This window comes from Polyodon spathula, chromosome 13, assembly GCF_017654505.1.
Source record: "Polyodon spathula isolate WHYD16114869_AA chromosome 13, ASM1765450v1, whole genome shotgun sequence".
Lineage (NCBI taxonomy): Eukaryota > Metazoa > Chordata > Actinopteri > Acipenseriformes > Polyodontidae > Polyodon > Polyodon spathula.
The window spans coordinates 31,901,894-31,923,612 of record NC_054546.1 but is presented as its reverse complement, the minus strand read 5'-3'; the positions used below and the strand labels follow the sequence as shown (position 1 = coordinate 31,923,612).

General features: G+C 37.8%; 1 protein-coding gene across 2 annotated transcripts in view; it reads right to left on the bottom strand.

The window, feature by feature from the left end:
* The window catches only part of LOC121325913 (zinc finger CCHC domain-containing protein 14-like), a 48,888-nt gene that overhangs the window by 16,730 nt on the left and 10,439 nt on the right, over positions 1-21,719 (bottom strand). For both annotated transcript variants that reach the window (XM_041268988.1, XM_041268989.1), the window contains exon 2: positions 18,994-19,120. In XM_041268988.1, the coding sequence (XP_041124922.1) occupies positions 18,994-19,120 (127 nt within the window). The remainder of the gene's footprint in view (positions 1-18,993; positions 19,121-21,719) is intronic.

Here is a 21,719-nt window from a genome sequence, read left to right as displayed (position 1 = left end):
GGTGTATTTAGATTTCCAGAAAGCTTTTGGCAAAGCCCTGCATAAAAGATGAATTCTCAAACTGAACACAGTAGGGATTCAAGGAAATGCATGTACATGGATTAGAGAGTGGTTAACATGTAGAAAACATAATGTACTGATTAAAGGAGAAACCTCAAAATGGAGCGAAATAGCCAGTGGAGTCCCACAGGGATCAGTATTAGGTCCTCTGCTCTTCCTAATCTACAATAATGACTTAGATTCTGGTATAGTAAGCAAAATTTGCAGACGACACAAAAAAAGTAGGAGTGGCAGACGTCGTTGCAGCAGCAAAGGTCATTCAAAATGATCTAGACAACATTCAGAACTGGGCAGACACATGGCAATTGACATTTAATATAGAAAAGTGTAAGGTACTGGGGCTCCCGAGTAGTGCATCCGGTAAAGGCGCTCCATGCGGAGTGTAGAATGCACCCTATAGCCTGGAAAGCATGTGCTCGTCCTTGCTGCTCCAGCGTGGGCGTGGTAGCCATGAGCTGAGCCAAATTGGGAGAAAATGATAAAACACAACTGGCAACTATTAAATTTAAAAAAATAAATAAATAAATAAAAAGGTGTAGGGTACTGCACACATGCAATAAAAATGTGTATTATAAATAGCATATGGGAGATACTGAAATTGAAGAAGGAATCTACGAAAATTATACAGGAGTTTATGTTGCCTCAGGCTTATGTCTTCATCTAGACAATGTGGGGAAGCTATAAAAAAGGCCAACAAAATGCTCGGATATATAGTGAAAAGTGTTCAATGTAAATGGAAGTAATGTTAAAACTTTACAATGCATTAGTAAGACCTGATTCCAAGCATTCAAAATTCCAGGGGTCACAAATGGAGATTAGACAAAAGGGCATTCAGAACAGAAAATAGGAGGCACTTTTTTACAGAGGAAATTGTGGGAGTCTGGAACCAACTCCCCAGTAATGTTGTTGAAGCTGACACCCTGGGATCCTTCAAGAAGATTCTGTGATCAATAAGCTACTAACAACAAAACGAGCAAGATGGGCTGAATGGGCTCCTCTCGTTTGTAAACTTTCATATGTATAATAATATAAATTTAATTATTCCAAACAAAAAAGTTGTTTTTGTTTTTAAAAGGTCAAAAAAGTGTTTACTGTTTTAAGTGACGTACGTCTGGAATAAAGAAGAAAAAAAAAGCATTGGCTTAGTTTTAAATGCTCAAGGGTTGGAAGATATAACTCGCAATCTGTATAGTTTTAATGGAATGCATAAAAAAATGATTGTGCAAAGAGATTTTTATAAATAAAATAAAAAGTGGATGTATCCTTTGGATCTATTCAAGCTGATGAAAGCTAACAATACAATAATACAATTTTATAAAAGTAGTAGTAGTTTCATGCTAGTTCTTAGTGTTGGGACAAATATATCACCAAAGGCCAAAATCTCCATGTTCATAGTTGTTCCTACAATAGAATGTATACTGTATGAAAAATATGTTTTGCAAAAAAAATCAATGTATAAAAGACATCTGAAATGAACTATACACAATCTACTGCACATAAGAGCGTTTCTCTTCTTTGTGTAAAAGGCAATCTGAAGAAGTAACTGGTTTATTTTACTCATAAATATTCATTTGAATTTTGAAGGAATATTTGTGAAAAAAAAAAAACATTCATCTCAGCACTAATAGTTTTATACCATTTAATTTCCTTAAAAAAAATTCCAAAAACTTGGTACTTCAAAATATACTGTTTTTTTAGAAAAAAAAAAAAATATATTACAGACAGTTGATACTTAATTTCCAACTTTCTGTACTTGAAATGATAAAGTTTACTGTAGTGTATTGTTCATTCAAAGCTTTCTATTGCTGTGGGCTCAATAAACAGCAGCACACAGCGAGCTGTATGCAGACTAATCTTCATCAGAAAGCTGTCAAAGAGACAAACAGCCCCCGCGTCTACCAGGCAGGTGTGAATAAATATTAAAATGTACTCAAATCACAAGCTCCCTGGGAAAGAAGCAAGACACAGGATCCTTTTTGTGCATTTATCAGGCAATTACTGTACAGTAAGGCTACACAGCAAAACTCCTTCACAAAGCAGCTGCTGAGGTACCGTTTTTTAAAATGTATTGATCACGTATGGTAATATCTTCTTACAGTGTAGCCATTGAGAAGTGCATGGTGCAGGCTGTGCAGTAGAGCGCAGATCACTTTGTCATTCATTTTTTTCAAGCCCCTAACAATTAACATAACACCCAATAAATATTAAAGAGAAGCAACAGACACACTACAATAAACTTGTGCACCACCATGTAACATTTTTGCCAATAAATAAAATGAAACAAGTCATTTATTAAAAAGGAAGCATAAGTTCAGCCTGGCCTTAAACATAAAAATTAAAAACAAACAGAGCTGGCAAAACAGGTCTCTCAAAGCAAGATCAACAGGATCTCTTGAGACGCACTTTATCCCCTGGTGTGGTTTCAGACCTGGGTTCTCTGCAGCTCATTGAACTTGGGGAGTGCAACCTTTTATGACAGATGGAATGATAACCCACACAGGATTTAGCTGCACTCAAGGTAAACTGAACACACCGACCACAAACCCCACGTGTGTTCTGCCTGAGCAGGTGCTGTAATTCCATTGTCTGTGGTTTTCCCACTACTGACTGCATTAATATTACAGTATAGGAATAGTTATCCATACCAGCAACTGAGCTGGAAAGGGCATCATATATGCCAACAAACATGCAATATGGCACTGTAATTTAATGTACTATTTTTACAGATTAGTCAGTTGACCATTTTACAATTTAACACATGTAGTATTTCTTAAAAGGAATGGGGGACAAAGAGAGTTCAAGGGGGACAGGTTAACGGTTACACACCAGAGCTCTATGCAAGCTCAATTAAGGCTTTAAATAGAAATAACAAAAAAAAGTGTCCCCACAACCAACTTCATTTCTGCAGCTTCCCATTTACCATGGAGGTCCCCCATGCCAGCACTAACCAGACCCAACAATCCTTGCTTGCTTCTGAGATCTGACGAGATCAGGCTCCAAGGTGGTATGGCTGCAGATTCCTAAACAAAGGTTATTGCAGTACAGTATTTCAGTAAGTTCAACATAAGTGGCAAGCTAGTAGAAACTTGCTAATGCAAGCCTGTGAAACCTCTACAAATCAAGCAATCACCACCACGTGATCTTTCACATAAAACCCCAAGAGGCTCAGTCACACCAGAGTTTTGTTAACTTCGTACTCTATGGTACTGTACTATTATGCTTCTAAATTTAGCGCCCGGGTCTTCATGCTGTGCTCTGTCACTTGGCCCGTCTCTGCAGTGCAGTGTAAGTGAGACGTGCTGCAGTAGTGAAAGGTCATGTCTATGCCATCACTCATCACAGCACATTTCTCACCACCAAGAGACAAGCCAAGTGAAACGCAAATGGAGTGGACAGCAAACAAATTCCACACGTGAACACATTCATGAAATCTTTCTCAATCTCTAACTTTAAAAACACTCAACCACTTGGTAAAAGTTAAAGAACAAACACAGAACATCTAGTAGCTCTTAAAATTAGCCTGCAGTGATATTAATTTAAACTATTGGCCATTGTAGCACAAATCCACCCATTCCACTCAGAAGAATTCACAAAGCGGGTCTCCTCTTGACCTCAAACTTCGTAAAAACTATGATAAGCAGACCATTAACTGTGCTGTACTGTTACTTTAAGGTCAAAAGTTTATCAATCCATCCCATTCAAAGGCCTAAAGAAAAGATAAAATCTTAGAGAAGCAACAAATCACAGGCTCCTGTGTGTAGACCTATGGGACATGCTGCCAGTGCAAAGAACATCATCTTCTAGTCAACTAGCACATGTTATAAACCAACAAGCAAATGTTATAACCCAACGAGTATGTGTTATAAACACAGATGGACTTGAATGTCTGACATAAGGTGGTTTGAAAAATTACCATGGAGTAATTTCTGTCCCCTCTGAAACTGGGATTTTGTATAGATTTTACAATGACGCCCCCTAGAAGCAATATCGAAAACCTCACTTTAGGCATTCAGCTTTTTAGAGTCTTTTCAGAAGACGCTCTGTGGTTGAATAAGGACATCAGTAAGGAAGTCTGGTACATATTAAGCTAAGCAGAAACAGAAACAGAGAACTATACAACAGATGAGGTCTTGTTGTCTGTTAGTTAGTCGTACGATTATATGATAAAGCAGTGTTGGCACAGTAAGAGGAGTTGGTTTCTATTCATTGTGGCATTGAAAATGCTAAAAAGAAATGCAACTCCCACATCACTGCATTCCGTAAATCCAATCCTAAAATAAGCAACATAGATGAACATGCTTATCTTGCATATTAGCTCATATGTTTTCATTCAGTACATTCGTTCACAATGCTATTTATGTCAAGGAAAGCATTTTTTCCTCTGTTTTCTGCAACTTCGTAATTTCTGAACAAGGTTTATTTGTGCATTTAATTTTAGCACACCAGCCTCCATGTGTTTTTTTTGACCCCGACCTAACCCCCAGAAGAATACTCTGCTTCGATCCCCTGCTGCAGAAACATAGAGAAAATATTTTACCTCCAACTTAATCCCTCCATGCCTGTGATTTTGGCAAACAACACTAAATATTTGGATTTTCTGTTAGGCCTGTGGAAATGGGATGAGCTGGGTAAACAGCTACAAGCAGGCCAGTTCAGCATGTGCTCTCACAGTACTGTACTCAGTATGCAGCTCACTCACTCACTCGCAGGGTGGGAAATGTGTCAGGTAGAGATTTCATATTGTAGAGCTCTTGAGAACTGGAGCTCACCTTGAAACAAACTTGGCCATTTCCAGAAAATGAAACAGCAGCCCTCCTTAATCCCCTTGCCCTCAATTTTAAAGCAACAGCGTAATATTAAATAATTTATATATATATATATATATATATATATAATATTATTAATATATATAAGTATTAGTATATATATATATACTATCTATGCGCATGATCTAATATATATATAGAAACACCATTACATGTAAGAATAAATCATGGATTTGAATCTAAAACAATAACAAGTAGTTGTCATGCTGTCAAACACCTATACCTCCAATGTTTTGATTTAAACACAGGCTTCCGTGAGAAAAATATGTACAACATATCGAATTGTAGGGGAGCTGGATCTATAACAATATATTGGCCACTCATATCTTTGAGAATACTATAATCACACGCATACAATGCCCTTTGAAAATAGACGTGAAAGTCCCATGAGGGAAATAAAATCTCTATATTGTAAATAACAACAAGTACTGTATGTCAGTTAAATACCCCACCAAGCATTTTTACCGATCACTGTCATAAAATAAGTAAGATTTAAAATTGCCAGATTTTGATAATCTGAATAACTTGTGCTAAAGAACACCTTTACCAGTTTTTACCATTTATTGGTGAAGCAGTTCTCCAGATATATCAATGTAAGAACATGCACAGTATCCCCATAAAGACTATTTTACCAATGAACAGGAGAAATAGTGGATTGTTATTAGTATGAAGTGTGTCTGTCCTGCTATTGTACGGTCAGCTCTGGTGAAAGTCCTCACTCTTCATGAGATCCTGTCCAACCATGCATAAGCAGGACCCCGCTGGAACAGAGCTGCAGTTGTGTTCAAATATAAATTGTGAGCGTATACAATCAAAGGGATGAAGAGACTGCGACAGACAAGGGTAAACGATGCCAGGGTCTGGGCAGGCAAGCCAAGCACAATATCAGAGAGGGAGATAGAGTCAGGGATGCGACTGGCTACTCTCGTACAAATATGGTGATAGAGCCTTCCCTGTGATTCCTCATCTAGTTACACTACAGAATTCCAAAAGTCTAGACATGAAACTGGCTCAAGGCTGTTTTACAATAAATACATATATAAAAAAATACAAATCATCAAAAGGTTGTAAAGATTAAGTCTAATAATGTTTTCACACTACCAGCAGGCTAGCAACAGGGGACTCTCTGGCTTCAGTTCTCTCTAGAGAGGGGGTGTGGAGGTCTGTTCGAAGTGTTAAACATTTATTTTGGTGAACAGCAAAATAGTAACTAATATTATTATAAAAAATAAGACAGAAAAGGTCAAGTATAGGGAACTGGTGGATTACGTTTTATTTATTTTATTACTAAGCATGTTGCAAACTATTTTAAATCTTTGGGTTTTAAATTTCAAACTGTTTAACACCAAAATCAAGGATCACAGTCAACTTAGAATGAAATGCAGAGTGCACGCCAACAGGGAATCTAGACACTACTGTGAAGAGACAGGATCAAAGTGTATGGAAAATCCTGGGTACCATCATGACAATACCTTCAATTGCACAAAGTTCTTTAAGTTCTTTACTTTTTATCTTTCTGTACAGACCCCATCAATCCAGCTTAAAATGCACTAGAAGCAATTTCATGTGTGCGCTTCTCTAAGAGAAACAGGCAGCCATAATGTGGAAAAAATATATAGTTTTTTTTCTCCTCGTAAAAGAAACAGAAAGCAGCAGATTTTTAAAATTGGCTGTTTTATACATGCAAATTAATGGTCATGTAAAAGATCGGGGGGGGGGGGGCGACGACACACTGGGAGCCGCACTGGAAGTACATTGTAGTCCTACAATACTCGTTATCTGATTTTAAAAGTCCACTCAAGAAATCACAGTTTCAGCTTGCTTAAGATCACTGGGAAGGGTGAAGTAAAACAGAGGGAGCGGATGAAAACACAAACACAGCATATTCTTTCATGAGTCTCCAAACCAGACTTGGTTTCAAATTACTTTCATGTGTTCACCACCTCCTGAAGCCAAAACAATGCATGTATGGACTCAATTACAGGCTATAAAAGAATCAGCTATTTAGAAAAGCCATGTCTGTTCTGCTCAGCAGTAAGCAATGCACTGTGAGTTTTATATCTAACCAACACAACACGGTACCAATCATATAATTAATGGAAAAAAAGCTGAGTCTACCGAAACACAAATGGCACTTGCTTTTCACAGTTGAAAGGGGCAAACCTTTAAAGATCCTTTTCTTACCTCTTATTGGAATAATACAGTCTAACAAATCCCTTACTTTTCCTTTAAGTTTTCCAGATTCTTGTTTTGACTCACCTGATCAGATTCTGCTTGTAACGTAAACCTTATCTGATAAAACTAATTAGGTTTTATCTACTTGTGTACAAATCAAACTGCTTTACTATTTTGCTAATACTCACCTTTTGTTTTTATAATAGCCTGCTGCTATTATATTAATGGGTTGTGTGATGTATGAGCTACTAACCTTAGTTAAGCTTAGCAGAGCTGTGGGCTTAAATAGTAATTGATTTTTCTCCCAGTAAATTTTACATGAATCAGAAACAGTAGCTATACGTTGCATTTACTGAATACTTACAATACTTGTAAATGACATCCCAACTACAGGCAGGGGATCTCTATCCATACATAAAACAAACACTACATCCACTAATATTTTTAAAGCATTGTTTCGCAAACAATACAAGTGTTTAAATGTATACATTTTCTTAACACAAAAACACATAATTGCAGTTTATAGAGACAAGCGTTTCCCCTTTTTTTTAAATTGGTGTTTGAATAAAAACCAGAAAGGAAAAGAACACCGTGACCATCACAGAAAGCATATGGGGGGACTCTAATACTGTACCTGCAGAGCAATGTGGAAGAGAAGGCTTGGAATGGCTAAAATTCTGATGTCGTGAATGAAATGGAACATTTGGTAGTGTGATTACAGCAATGGACTGACACAAATGACAGCCCGGCTCCCAATGATCCCAACCCAACTGCAGCCTCACTGGCCAAGCTTGGTGGTGATCACAACAGGATCCTTTCTACAAAGGATGGGCTGCATTTCTCACTAGGCAATCCTGGGTAAACAAAATTAGACCATTTGTTGGGCACAAAATTCAATTCTGTATCCTCCTCTACTTGCGAACCGATGCCCTGTGACTAAGAAGAATAGCCCGCTGGCTGCCAGTCCAAATACCTTATGACTATGACTGTGTGTCTGTGCAAGTATATGAAGAAAAATAAATATTGTGGCTCTATTTAAGGAACATTAAAAAACCTGGCATAAAACTGCACCCTGCCACCCTCAGATAAATAAACCATTTGAATGCAGGTCTATATGAAGCTACATTGAAATTCAATTTTCAAAACAACAACCCAGTCTGAAATGACAGACATGAAACCAAACTTTTATGCCAACAATACATGGTTTCAATAAACACTCACAGAAGGAGAGGCATTTCAAATTTCACTCATGCTAATATCTTTCATAAGCAACGAAGCAAATCGTTTTTCAGTCCTTAAGAATGAATGAGTGTCTTGTGCTTCATAAGTATATTTCAACTCACAGCATTTGCAGTGGCAGTCAAATTGATCTCTGCATGCTATTGCACTGCAGGCACACAAGCTCAGATACTGTAGGAAGCATTTTCTTATCTGTCCTTCTGTAAGTACACGTCTTCCTCTGTCTGCCTGTCTGTCTCATTGGAGAGCTCCCTCTCACCTTGGAAACATCCTTGGAAATATTTTTGGTGGAGTTTTCTAAAGCAATTATACATATCAAAACATTGTAAAAAGAGACTACCAACTGAACCTTGTTGATAGAAACACCTTTTTTATTATTGTTAAAAAAAGTTTCCACCTCCAATAAGGAAGAGGAGAGAGCAAGAGTTTCCAGAAACATGGCCAATAAGGAAGGAAGGAAGAAATGTGTTACTGGTTACTTTTCATCCAAAATACCCTCTCCCTTCCCCCTTCTCAAGCTAGTAGTTCATACTGTACCTAAACACAGAGCAACCTATTCCAGCCTCCTTACTGGAAAAACAACAACTATTCTTCAGGTAGTTTTAGTGTTATACAGTATATCCACAATTTGCATTTCATTTGTAACACTACATTTATTAAGCACAGGGTTTAGAAGAGTAAAACACATATGCATATACAGTAACACCTGCCGTATCCAAACATGCATCTGTAATGTTGTGTGCAATGCAATACAGCATGTGCTAACCAGTCTTTAACCTCTGGTATTTACAGAACAGTACAGTGCAGTGCAGTACTGAATGTTAAACATTTAAAACTAAAGGGATTGCATTAAAATTTTTGTAGGAGTTTTCTTGGCAATATTAAAGACACTGAGAAAGTCATTTTTTAAATTTTTTTTTATTAGTACATTATTAGAGGTTTCACTGCACAGAATTTTCTATCCTTTAAAAACCATATCATATCTTCATTGCTATGACCACACGAGGACACTGATGAAGACCTTCTTTTTAGTTCTCTCGTGATTAAAGTTACGGATAACCCAAAGAAAAGGACAGGCTGTTTTTTAGCTGCTGTACCCCAGATATGATAGTGGAATCTAGTGCTGGGATGAACGTGTTTTTTTAATGTTCAATTATGAATTTTAAAATGCAAAAATGTATCTTCGTTAATACTAAATTAACAGGAAAACAAAATTATAAATTCATACCAAATGTCTCAGAAGGAAAATAAACAAAATAACCCATCAAATGACCTACTAACAAAATATAAAAATAATACAATTTACATATTCATTTATATACAGTATTTTGTTAAATGAACAAACAGAAACTTGGTAGTTTTTGACACATTTCGGCAGTGTTCAAATATTTGACGCAGTACAGGTGGAACCTACCGAATCACACACAAGTGAGGCCAAAACTGCGAGCACCTCGGCTGCTGCTGCAGTGGCATCCAAAAAAGAAATGGTTGACAATGGTTAGCAAACTTAATTCCTTATACAGAGTGATGCAAAACGTTTGTCCACAGCTGTATAATTTGTTATTTGAAAACTGGATCTGACTCAGCTTTGCAGTAATGTGCCTCTATTAATTCTGCTATTTCCACCTGGTCGAGAGAGGATTAGAAGTCTGAGGTACGAGCTGTAGAAATCACCAAGCAGCTGTTGCTGGATGTTTGCATGCCTTTGGCCTGAACGCTGACACAAAGCCACTTGCCAAACTGCAGAGATCAGGTTGCAGGACAGAAGAGCTTGTCCAGAGTTACCCCTTATCTTTAGAGGCCATGATTCACTGGCTGAAACCTGACAGGTTTAAAAGGGACGAGAGCCTGACCTCTAGGACTCAAGACAGGGGAGACACAACATTATTATTCATCTTCCATCGAATTTTAAAAGGTCCCTTGAGCTGCAGCTCTTTGTACGGATTTCCAGATGACTCATCTCCCATCGCATGATCTAAAATGCATCTGACAAAGAACATGTAAAGTTAAGCGACAGCATTTGTAAAACGATCTTAGATCATTCGATTTTTTTTTTGTTATTTAATTGCTAAAAACAAATTTTTAACAAGTAACTAAAAATTTTTTTTTATAGAATTCTTGAAAAAAATTATTTAAAAAAAGGAAATGCTTAAACATGAGATCCTGTTTTAACATAAAAGTATTATGTTTTAACATATTTATTATTTTTTATTATTTTCTCCCCAGTTTGGACGCGTCCATATTTTTGGGCTCAGCTCACCACTACCACCCCTGCGCTGACTCGGAAGGAGTGAAGACGAACACACGCTGTCCTCTGAGGCGTGTGCCGTCAGCTGCCCGCATCTTTACACACTGTAGACTCACCATTCAGCCACCAGGAGCTACAGCATCGGAGGACAACGCAGCTCTGGGCAGCTTACAGGCAAGCCCGAAGGCTCCCAGCCAGACCACACGGGTCGCTGGTGCGCTGTGAGCAGAGGACACTCTGGCCGACCTGGCCCTCCATCCCCCTGGGCGGTGCTGAGCCAATTGTGCGCCACCCCCTAGGAGCTCCCGGTCATGGTCGGCAGTGACATCCATGTGGAGCGCCTTTATTGGATGCGCCACTCGGGAGCCGCCTCAGTACTGCTTTTTTAAAAAGAAACCACTCAATTAACCAGAAGCCAGAACTCAAGTAAAACTTGTAAACGATACATAATCCACTACATTATCCCTGTCTCTGGACGATAATCTATGGGGTATATTTAAAGTAGGCATTGATGAATTCTCTATTTGACCAAAAGAAAAAAAACAAAAAAAATAAATGACAGACAATATTATAAAAGAAAACATAAATGCCTGCAACCACCAGATCAAACACTGTCATGCCCGAATATAACAGTAAGGGTCTACTGGATACATATGGAGAGACAATACAGTTTAGAAAACAGCAGTGTGTGCTCTCCGGTTATTGATTACGCTATCTAATCCTCCTGCTTTCTGGGTCACAGAACCTGATGTAATGTCTAATGACAGAAAAAAGACTCGCTCATAAGACCTGGCCCAATGCCAAGCACTGAATATATAGGCCTTGAATTTTTTATTTCCTTAAAAGGAAAAATCTAAAATAATATCCTCTTCAGTCCCTGCATCAAAGCTAGAGTTCAATTTTAAACAGTTTAATGCCTTTTCTTCCATAGTTTAGCCTTCTGTGCACATGCAGATAAAACATAGCGGTCGATTCTGACTTTTTACATTTCGCTGTCAGAAGTGTCTCAGCCAATCACACAGCTCTATTATGTTTATTTAAATTGTTGTTAAGCCATAGCTGGATTGTTTTAACGTTTTAAAACTCTTTATTAATCCAGCTGTCACTTTATGGTGATTTATAGGCCCTTTATTAACATTACTATATTCACGAAACAGTAAAATAAGGTTTGAGAAAATATATAGTTCTACCACTATTTAAATCACTAAAATAGACCCTAGTAGAATTTACTTTTGTGAATTTTTAATCATGTTTTGTTACTTGAAATACTAAATAAATGGGAAGCAAACACCTGAGCCGTTTTCCAGGTATAGTAAAAAGATTACACTGTTGATGGTATTTCGTACTTTGGCTCAAGTCCTGGTTTAGATCAAGTTTCATTGTAGCATATAAAAAAGACCTTTAGCTTTTAAAAGACCTGGGCAGTATTCTGTAAATATCTGTAAAAACTGAAAATGTTCATAGGTCTACAGTATAAAAGACTATGATGGTTTAATAGCAAAGTGTAGGAAACAGATCACTGTAAAAGCACAGGGAAGTACGGTAAAGCACGGTCAAAACAACAAACTTAAGCTTTGTAAAGTTTACTGTGATAAATTTTTGGGGTCATAGTAACACGACAGAAAAACCCTTAGTTAGTTCACCCGGCCGAGTCGATATGTCCTCTAAATATATTTCACTGCCTGCCCAGCCTCTCTCTTCAGCTGTGCTTATAAAGGATGTAGTTTCAGCTGGGTTGCCCCCAGGAGTTATTTTTAGAAATGGTGTGCGCTGCTCCAGTGAAATGTATCCACTCCATGTTATGAGGTTCAGTAATGTACTGTAGTAAAGCCAAAAGCTTGTGTGCAGGGTCAGCAGGGAGACAAATTCAATAGAAAAAACAAACAAATAATTAGGTACCATGCAGATCACATTCAGGGTTTGTTATTCTAAACTCCAATGTGTGCGATTTCTCAGCGCTACACTGCTGACTGCACATATGGCATCACAGTGGATCGTCGTCATGGTGCCAAGTATATCTTGGCTTAACCACAGACCTTTGCCGCTACTTATGGGTTTTTGATCAAAAGAGATTCATGGCTGAAAAAAACATGGAGGGAATACGTACTGTACAACATCCACTGAGAGAGGGGTGTGACCCACACCTACCCAGTCAACAGAACCCTTTCATCTTCTGCTGTCAGGCATTCTAGTTTAATGAGCACTGAATACCCCTGACTAATGATATTAGATATTACACCACTCCCCCCCCCGGTTTCCAAGAGCAAAAGTGCTTCTAGGTTTAGAAATATTTATTGTTTACTCTTAGACCGTTATGAGGGACCCACTCGCACGTTGAAGAAGTAAAATTAACATTCAGAAATTGTGTCACAAACATTCATATAACAGTACTTCTACCTGGTAAGCAATATAGAATGTACTGAACAAGCACGGCAGTAACATCCCCCGCCACGGCTGTGTATTCAAAAACAGAGCTATTGGTATGAGGAAAAAGAGTTGAGCAGCATAAGTCAGAGTGAGTCACATCAGCAGAGTGGTATAGAAGGATTTGCAACAATATGCTCACAATTTGATAAGCAATTCTACAAATATATGCCAACATGCAAGTGTGGCATACGGATGCAGGATATCCACAGAATCTGACAGTCTCAGTAACTTAAATTAAATTATAATAATACCAAGTTTCATGACAACTGGATAAGCCATTCTCTAGATGTATGCAAAAATATGAAGCGTAACATACAGACATAATTGTGATCAAAATTGGTTATGACATTCTTCATCGTTGGTTAGGACTATCAGTTACTGTATTTTACATGTACTGTACATATGGTGGATGTAATTCACGGCAATGCTAGAATTAACCCTTTGGATCTGTGGAAGATCTTGTTTTAGTATCGCTTTTTCCAGCTATACTAAAACAACTCAACTGTTTTAAACTGCCGCTTCCTAATACCTACAATCTCTTCCCAAGTTATTGGTCAATTGGGTGTGGTTTGCCCCTTAGAGTGAATCTTATGACTTTAAATGTAAACAAAGGCTCCAACACAAGTATATTTCAATAATGTTTAGTCTGCTAGCCTAAGAAGTTTCAAGACCCTTTGCAAGTTTACTGGCGTATGTGATTAACTTCGTAAACCTTTTCTAATAATCAAACAATAAAGATTGCTTGTGACGCCAAAATAACAACAATATTTTTGGCAGATGCCGGATTACAATATGATTAAAAAAGGCACTTGTGATCTAAAACCTCAATGCAGTTTTACCAGAAAATGTATTTGGCTTCTAATTCCCCCTTTTCCTGTTTACACAGTCAGCACTGCTAAAGTTTACTTAAGCCATTCCCAGGACACAGATGATAATATTAAAAGGAGAAGCATCGCTGGGTAACTGTGGATCACTTTTTATTGCAAACTTTCGTCTTTGCCACAAGATGTGTCCATTTTACCAAAACACTGGATTTTGGATTTCTCATATTTCAATATTCTTTCAAAATTAATACACATACTCTTATATATATATATATATATATATATATATATATATATATATATATATATATATATATATATATATATATATATATATATATATAGCTCTGGTAAAAATTAAGAGACCACTGCAAATTTTTCTTAAATCAGCATCTCTACATGTATGGGAGCTATTCCATTCCAGTGTCTGTTGAATTCCAACACAGGCACACCTCATTCTACTGAATGAGGTACTGATTAGGGGATCACCTGAACCAAATCTTATTTAACGAGGAAAAGTATAAAAACCACTCCTGTGGTCATCACTATCCTCTTGCAATAGGACCAGCTGGATGGCAAAACAGTGCTAGTAGTACCTCAAAAGTAATTGGAATCAAAAAATAACTATTGACCATGCCCAAAGAGTTGAAAAGGAAAGTTTTGAGTGAGGAAAAGAAGGGTTCAATTCTGGCTTTACTGGCAGAGGGATACAGTGAGCGTCGGGTTGCTTCCATCCTTAAAATTTCAAAGACGGCGGTTCATAAGAACAAGGTCAAGCAGCACACATTGGGGACAACAAAGCTACAGACCGGCAGAGGGCGAAAACGACTCTCCACTGACCGGGATGACCGCCAACTCATTCGAATGTCACTCAGCAACCGTAGGATGACATCAAGTGACCTACAAAAAGAATGGCAAACGGCAGCTGGGGTGAAGTGCACGGCGAGGACGGTTTGAAACAGGCTCCTAGGGGCAGGGCTGAAGTCGTGCAAAGCTAGAAAAAAGCCCTTCATCTACGAGAAGCAAAGAAGAGCCAGGCTGAGGTTTGCAAAAGCCCATAAGGATTGGACTGTAGAGGACTGGAGTAAGGTCATCTTCTCCGATGAGTCCAATTTTCAGCTTTGCCCAACACCTGGTCGTCTAATGGTTAGACGGAGACCTGGAGAGGCCTACAAGCCACAGTGTCTTGCACCCACTGTGAAATGTGGTGGAGGATCGGTGATGATCTGGGGGTGCTTCAGCAAGGCTGGAATCGGGCAGATTTGTCTTTGTGAAGGACGCATGAATCAAGCCAAGTACAAGGTTGTCCTGGAAGAAAACTTGCTTCCTTCTGCTCTGACAATGTTCCCCAACTCTGAGGATTGGTTTTTCCAGCAGGACAATGCTCCATGCCACACAGCCAGGTCAATCAAGGTGTGGATGGAGGACCACCAGATCAAGACCCTGTCATGGCCAGCCCAATCTCCAAACCTGAACCCCATTGAAAACCTCTGGAATGTGATCAAGAGGAAGATGGATGGTCACAAGCCATCAAACAAAGCTGAGCTGCTTGAATTTTTGTGCCAGGAGCGGCATAAAGTCACCCAACATCAATGTGAAAGACTGGTGGAGAGCATGCCAAGACGCATGAAAGCTGTGATTGAAAATCAGGGTTATTCCACCAAATATTGATTTCTGAACTCTTCCTAAGTTAAAACATGTTTTAATATCTGGAAAAAAAAGGTATAACATAACACTGTAAAAAAAAATATTTATATATATTGAAGTAAAATAAAACCTTGTACCTCACCAAACTACCCTACAAAACACTGCCATGCAGTGGAATGGGATTTAGTATGTCTGTTGTCAGTAATACATTTAAAACCTGGATGTAGGGAGGCTTATTGAACAAGGATTGAAATGTTTATTATTTTGTTGGTATACTTTATAAATTATGTTACAGTGATACTTCTGGGGAACAGGACCGTGAGCGTTTTTTTTTTAACACTTTTCACAAAATGTTTTCCTGAATATTCAAACACCGGTTACAACGCTACAAAACAAAATTTTAAAAAAGGTATTTAATAGTCAAACCTGTGGGAGGAATCAATCCAGACTCAAAACCTGAATAAATGCGAGTTCAGAGGAAGCACTTATGTCCTGTAATATTTTGATTATACCTTTAAACAACTTTTTGCTTGTCTAGGATGCCTTTGCTCACGGCTTCACAACACAATTTCCACATCTGTAAATTCTCAATTTCCTATTTCCTCAGTTGGGCAATAACAAACCAACTTCTGTATAGGCTATGAAACCCATAGAATCTCTCTTTCTGTCTGTCACTCAGGCTCCTGCGTGCTGTGTAATTTTAATAAACTCTATGTGCAGTTAAATCATAGAAATATCAACACCAGCAACAGAATCTCACACTCACACACACTGTATGTCTAACCAGCTATGTTGCAGTTACAATGCAAGTTTCAACAAGCACAGACTGCTAAATAAAATTCAAAAAGATGAGCCGGATGTTAATATATTGGTTAGCAGTGCTGACAGCAGCTGTCCTGCCCCCCACAAGCATCCAAGCTACTGGAAAAGCAGAAGTATTTCAGTAAACTATCCACCTATGAGTAAATAAGCCAGGCAAATGTCAATGTATTGATCAAAACCTCACACAGAACTAGACGTGGGTGTTTTTGGAAACAAAAAATCATCTCTAGGGCCAAGTTGAATGGTATCTATTAATGAATGTTTCGTAAATGTGAAAGTAAAACGGGCGTGTAAAAAGGAGTAGTGGTTTTAAAGATGACATGACGTATCGTTAACTGTTTCTGAAATATGGTGGAAGTTCACTTTAACTGCACAATACCAACAACATGGGTGGATAATGTAGGCAGCTGTATACCAGGATGATTATTTGTAAAAGGTCAAAACAGGTGACCTATGACTGTACCATTAACACAGAGGATTGTATTGTAGTCTTACTCCTCCTGAACTTGAGGAAACTTTTAAACTTCAAAAAGTAGGACTTCAGACATTGGACGTAGACGTAGGGCTTATCTGAGCGCCGTATGATTATAGAACTATTCAGGACTGAAAGGGTTAAGGGGGCTTTCTTTCTTACAGTGAGTTAGCGTCATAATATATATAGCCTCGGGACTAATCTATATATCTTGAGGGATATAATATCTCTATATCATATATTTATTATTTAATACTTCTATTGTTTTTTATATATATATATAACGTTCGAAAGCACTGTAACATTAATCTGTAAGTACTGCGACTGGGAGTGTCCTCAGAAGAGGAATGATCATGGATGGATGGAACCTTAAGTAAGGACTATCTGTCAATTTATGAGGAATTTGGTGGAAATTAAAAGCAACACAACAAGAACATTGTTAACTAAAATTGTTTATGTTTATAATCTTCATTTAATACTTGCTTGTCATACTTGTACAGTACGAGTCAGTATTTTGTTTGTGTAAGATTTCAAACAGGTCTAGACAGATAAGATTTAATCTTAATAACACTGAGTGACAGGCATGATGTTCAAACACAGAAAATGAGCAACATAGAACAGGTAAGGACAAGCCTGCAAACTAAAGTATGAACCTGCTGGCTAGAGGAACACAACATATACTGGGGTCGAGAGAGAGAGAGAGAGAGAGAGAGGAGTTCAAGTCACTTGCATTTTTATCTGACCAATGGAGCTGTTTTTTCTTGCTGTAAAACCTTAGCTGCCTTTATTCTTTCATTTAGCAGCAGTGCTGAAGTGAAACAAATTATTACTGCCCCCAGCCCCAGTAAATCACTCTCTTATTTTCTTCATAATCTCAGACGCCAGCAATGAAACAATAAAAGGGCTGCAGAAAATGAAAAATTTCCACGTCTGTCTGATTCTTCCAAATGCTTTTATCACAAAGAGCAGAGTTCTATTTAAGGCAAGATATAATTATATTCAACGTGTAACACAGTTGAATACTCTCACTGACCGTTATGCAAGCATTTAAAATTCATATTAATAAGTTAACAAGAAGAAATGGGGATACAGGTTTGGGTATCCAGTTTATAAAGTACATTTCCAGAATAGAAGGAGCTAAGCTATCTAACTAATGCAGATACCCAAATTCTGAGTTCTAGTTCCTAGTTATCTTCCTTTTGACATTGTTGGACATTCTGACACTAATTTTTTCTTTATTAAAAAATCTTTCTTTTTTTCTTAAGTTACACTTCTACGTTATTTAATTATTTTGCTGAAAGAACAACTTTATACAGTATTTACAGTACGAGTGCTTCCTCTAGCGCCTAGTCAGAAAAGAATGCCAGAGACAGATAAATGATAAATGTTAGCCCTGCAAACTGTAGAGACTTTTGAAGTTTCTTCGGCTTCTCTCAGATTTTTGGGATGAATTCCCTGCAATCACTGTGGTGTTTTCCTATCACCTCCTTTACTGTCAGCTTGTTAAACATCTGGAACTCATCAGTGTTTATGAACGGGCCACTATGGCTTATTGCAGAACATTTATAGCAACACATGAAAGAGATTCAACTCATTAAAACTGCAAGAAGAAAAGAACTGCTGTGCGCCAACACAGCTGAAACCACTAAACAAGCGAATTACTTTAGTAACCTACAGCTACTGCCACAACTGTAAATACAGTAAATTCAGAATTAGACCTCGATATCACACTGACTTCATCAACAAGCAAAGATGTAGGTATGACAAAGATGGACAAAAGGACAGTTTCCTCACACAAGACTGTTGTAACTAAATAACCACCAACAGGGGGGAAATAAGAACACATTTAAAAAGTAACCATTTATTTTACACAAGCTGCACTTTTCTTACAAATCAAATGAGTTTTTGATAAACCCACTGCTGATTTTAATGCATTATTTCAAACTGAAACCTAGAAAAGAGAGCAACAATTGTGTGTTTTTATTTAGAGCTGAATGCAATTAAGGGTTGGAATAGCAAAGCCATTGCTGATGTGCTAACCTCACAACCAAGAAACAATTGTGCCTAAACAAAATAAAACAAAACAAAAAAACAAAAATCCAAGTGATTGTGTCCAACCAAAAACTACACCCTGACATTCCTTAATTACTTTTACTGGAAAAACCTCAGTTAAACGCTGAGATTTGCGCTTCCTTTGCTCATGTAAAGTGAGGAATGGGTGCTGCTTGTATGAATGAGCAGGCTGGGACTCACCTCTGGTGTGTTTCCCTGCAGGCCCTGTGAGTGCCGACTCCTCCGAAGAATGTGCCGAGGCCTGGAGTGAGTTTTCTAAGCTGTTCACACTGTCCCCACTCATCGCTCTCTCATCCCTATGCGAGACCTGCAATCAAAGTAAATAAACTGTTTTTATTTACTGCGAGGTACATGACAAGACTGAGGGCACCACCATTACTACTGTGAAACCTGAATTAACAAGGAGGGACTGAGCTTTGGTGTCAGCAGTTACAGAAAATTGATGGTGAATGTAGATTATGCACAGTATCTGACTTAAAGATGAATTTTCAACACAGAATTAATTTTGTGCAGATTGCACACCAAGGGTGCAAACATGTATGTGAGAATTATCTTTTGCATATCAACACCGGAAGACGTGGAACTGTTTCCATCACAGCATGAAGGTGGAATCTGATCATCTTTCTTTCTCTAGTTTTAAACATCGTATTGGGGAATTCCTCCTGCCAATGCTTCTCCTTCAGTCCACATTAAGAAATAGATATGTCTTATTTATTCTATTCTTACATCTCTGTATGCAGCTGATTAAGTTTGAACCACATGTGCTTTTGCTGTGTTTGTATATTGTAATGCTTTTTTATATATGTTGCAATTTTTGTATTGTTTTCCAGGATCCCCTTGTAAATGACCTCAGTCTTAATGGATACATCTCCTGGTTACATAGATAAACAAATATATGTAAATAAAACTAAATCCAGCATACAAAACAGTAAGACAAGTACAATGAATTGCACAATACAGTGCTTCTGGTTATTTCACTATATAACTGAAGTGCCCTAGCCTGTAAAGTATTCTACAATGTGGGGGAACACATGGCCTAACAATGAATTAACCAAATTGGTCAAGGTTTTGCAAGTAACTTGAAGCTACTTACTCTTCAATGATAAACAACTACCACACATTTTATTAGTTACAAAAGTTTCTAAGGCCCTGTCCACACTACGTAATGTTTAGTCGGGCTTAATGCGTACAAACACTATTAAAATAGTTTGGTTGCAATTCATAGTAACGAAATGGACTATGGGACTTAATATGACGTTTTCCCACCATGCACTGTATTTTATGTTTACAACCCGGAAAATATGGAGCCCCGTACCCAAGGAAGACATAGCGCTTCTAGCATAAATGTTATGGCTTTTTTCTTAAAAACACAAGGAACATTTTATCATCAAGTGTGTGTTTCGTTTAAAATTTGACGTTTTCCTTGACCGATTTCATCGCTCCAGATATCAATGTGCCTTAACTTCGGTATCTGATCATGTCGCTCAATGATTCACTATTTGCAACAAGCCTCAGAATTGTAATTGAGACACTTAAAGCAATTATACTGGCCCAGTTCAGAAATATTAACAAGAGTTATTTGCTGCCCAGGACTAAACCAAAGCCAAAACTAACAAACAAAATAACACTAGTTTCCTCTTAGACAAGTCACAACCTACAGCTATGGTTAAAAGTTTTGCATCACCCTATAGAATTAACTAATTCTGCTTCACAAAGGTAAAATGAAACCTGCTGAATAATGTTACATTAACAGATTGAATTACATAACACTTTGTAGTTGTTTTCCATATACTGAAAAATGTGACATTTTGAAATCTAACATGAAATACTGTACTACTATTATGGCTTCCTGTAGACTTTGGTGATATAATTTTGTAGTTTGATTACATGATGTTAAATAAAATATCTAAATTATCTTCCTTTTATATATATAATGTGTTTAATTATGTCTCAATCCTAAAATTATAGGTGACGCAAAACCTTTGGCCATTAACTTTCATAATAATTAGAATTTAAGGGCATCAATTTTCTTATGCAAGCAATTGAACCAAAATCTACATGTCTGGGACTGTATAAGCAGGTCGGTAAATTCATTTGGATCAAGATCAGCTGCGGCACATGACAGTCAAGACTTTCTAAAATGTATTTGTTTTAAATTAGTCCCATGGTACATTTAGGCTTGGCTTGGTACAGAACCTGTAGCAACCAAAGGGTCTCCACAGTGGAGTAAACCCCAATGTTTTTGTAAAGACACCAACGCAAAACTAAAATGCAACATTCTGTTGCCTTTTATGTGGTGATTCAAATCTACAACTAATGGAACAGAGTTATTTTACGCCAGAAAATGTGTCTTTCAGGATTGTAACAAAGAAGTTAATTTGAACTCAGCTGTAAAGCTGGATTCGTCTGGATATTTAAAGCCTCACCATCTACAGACTTTCATGTTACACATTTAGAAACATGCAGGTACAGAGAATGGGTCCTATTTCCTTACTTTAAATGACACAAAGTAAGAAACTTTTAGACAGTTTTCTCTTGAGCTGTTGATCTTTTGGTCTATAGCTGGAGGCTCAGAGCACTGCATTGCACTGCACTCTGAACAACATCAATGGGACTCCACTTTAAACAATGTATCTAGATTGTAGTGGAGCAATCAGCAGCCTAATTTCATATTCGATTATCATATAGGTATTAATCAATGACAGTTCACGGGGCGATGGTGAGTGGTAAGTGTAGTGCTTCATGAGAGCGCCATGATACTTGAAACGAGTTAAAGGGATAGAACAGGAGACTTGCTCTCGGCGATGGAGAACCTTATTGCCGAAGGCTGGTCCGGCGACCCAAGACTCGAAAACACACAGATAGAATCCCCCACTGTGGAGAGCCACTTACGTGGTGACTTGGGA